This window comes from Phalaenopsis equestris, unplaced genomic scaffold (assembly GCF_001263595.1).
Source record: "Phalaenopsis equestris unplaced genomic scaffold, ASM126359v1 Scaffold195024, whole genome shotgun sequence".
NCBI lineage: Eukaryota > Viridiplantae > Streptophyta > Magnoliopsida > Asparagales > Orchidaceae > Phalaenopsis > Phalaenopsis equestris.
The window spans coordinates 1-1228 of record NW_018214973.1 but is presented as its reverse complement, the minus strand read 5'-3'; the positions used below and the strand labels follow the sequence as shown (position 1 = coordinate 1228).

Below are 1228 nucleotides of genomic sequence, written 5' to 3'. Positions count from 1 at the left end.
ATTATTGACATATCTCTGATGAATATCTTACATTAGTTTAGATAATGTTAACTGGTCTTACTTATCTCACTGAACTTCTTTCTTAATCTACTCCTAAAAACTCATATATAATAAAAAAATCCCCCATATAATCTTAACTGGTATTATCATTACTCTTTTCTATTTAGCATCCTTCATTGCACTCAATAAATTACCTAGCATATAATTGAAATGAGGAAAACTTGAGCTTGATGGGATTATAATACCAAACATTGATTTGATGATTCATGTTAATCACAAATTGGAGTTATGGTCTCTAAAAAAGCTTTTAGTTTTGAATTGTTTATAGAATCATTATCATTTTCACCTTATATTTCCACATTATTACATACTTCTACATGTTGTATATCTATACAATTGCTTATTTATGCATGCAACATGTTCACTTCATCATCTACTCTACGGAAAGATGATAAATTGACTAATTTTATAAATAATATTAAAATTTAAAAACTTACACAACAACCGCTGATAATTTTACAAATTAAACTACCAATAATCATTAGAACCACATTCATTGTCATCTTATCTTCCACTTTTCTTCTCACCGAGAAGTGTCGGAGCAACTCAAAAATGGCCTCTTTCGCCCTCTCCTCAGTCTCCCTCATCTCCCCCACCACTTCCTCCTCCTCTCTCCCTTTTCCTCCCAAAACCCTAATAAACCTTCCCTCTCGCCACCGCCCCCATCTCCGCCTCACCCCCATCTCAGCCGCCACCAAAATCGAAGATCTCGGGACCCAAATCGAAAACCTAACTCTAGCCGAAGCCAAAAGCCTCGTCGATCTCCTCCAAGAGCGCCTCGGAGTCTCAGCCGCGGCCTTCGCAGCCCCGGCCGTTGCGTTTCCCTCTAGCCTCGCCGGCGCCTCCGACGCCGCTGCTCCAGCCGCCGTGGAAGAAAAGACGGAGTTTGATGTTATCATCGAGGAGGTGCCGAGTAATGCAAGGATTGCGACCATCAAGGTTGTGAGGGCGCTTACCAGCCTTGCACTTAAGGAGGCGAAGGAGCTCATTGAGGGCCTTCCGAAGAAGTTTAAGGAGGCAGTGAGTAAGGATGAAGCAGAGGATGCAAAGAAGAAGCTCGAGGAGGTTGGTGCTAAGGTGTCCATTGCTTAGAGCTGCCATTTTTGGTGAATTGAAAATGCCTGATCATTCATGGCAAGTTTGACATTTGTTTTAAATATATATATAT

At 40.9% G+C, this 1228-nt stretch overlaps 1 protein-coding gene across 1 annotated transcript; it reads left to right on the top strand.

Annotated features, from left to right (window-relative positions):
- The first annotated feature begins 534 nt into the window (after positions 1-534).
- LOC110034974 (50S ribosomal protein L12, chloroplastic-like) lies at positions 535-1213 on the top strand. Its single transcript, XM_020739213.1, has one exon. The coding sequence runs from the start codon at positions 613-615 to the stop codon at positions 1150-1152; it is 540 nt and encodes a 179-aa protein (XP_020594872.1). The 5' UTR covers positions 535-612; the 3' UTR covers positions 1153-1213.
- The last annotated feature ends 15 nt before the right edge of the window (positions 1214-1228 follow it).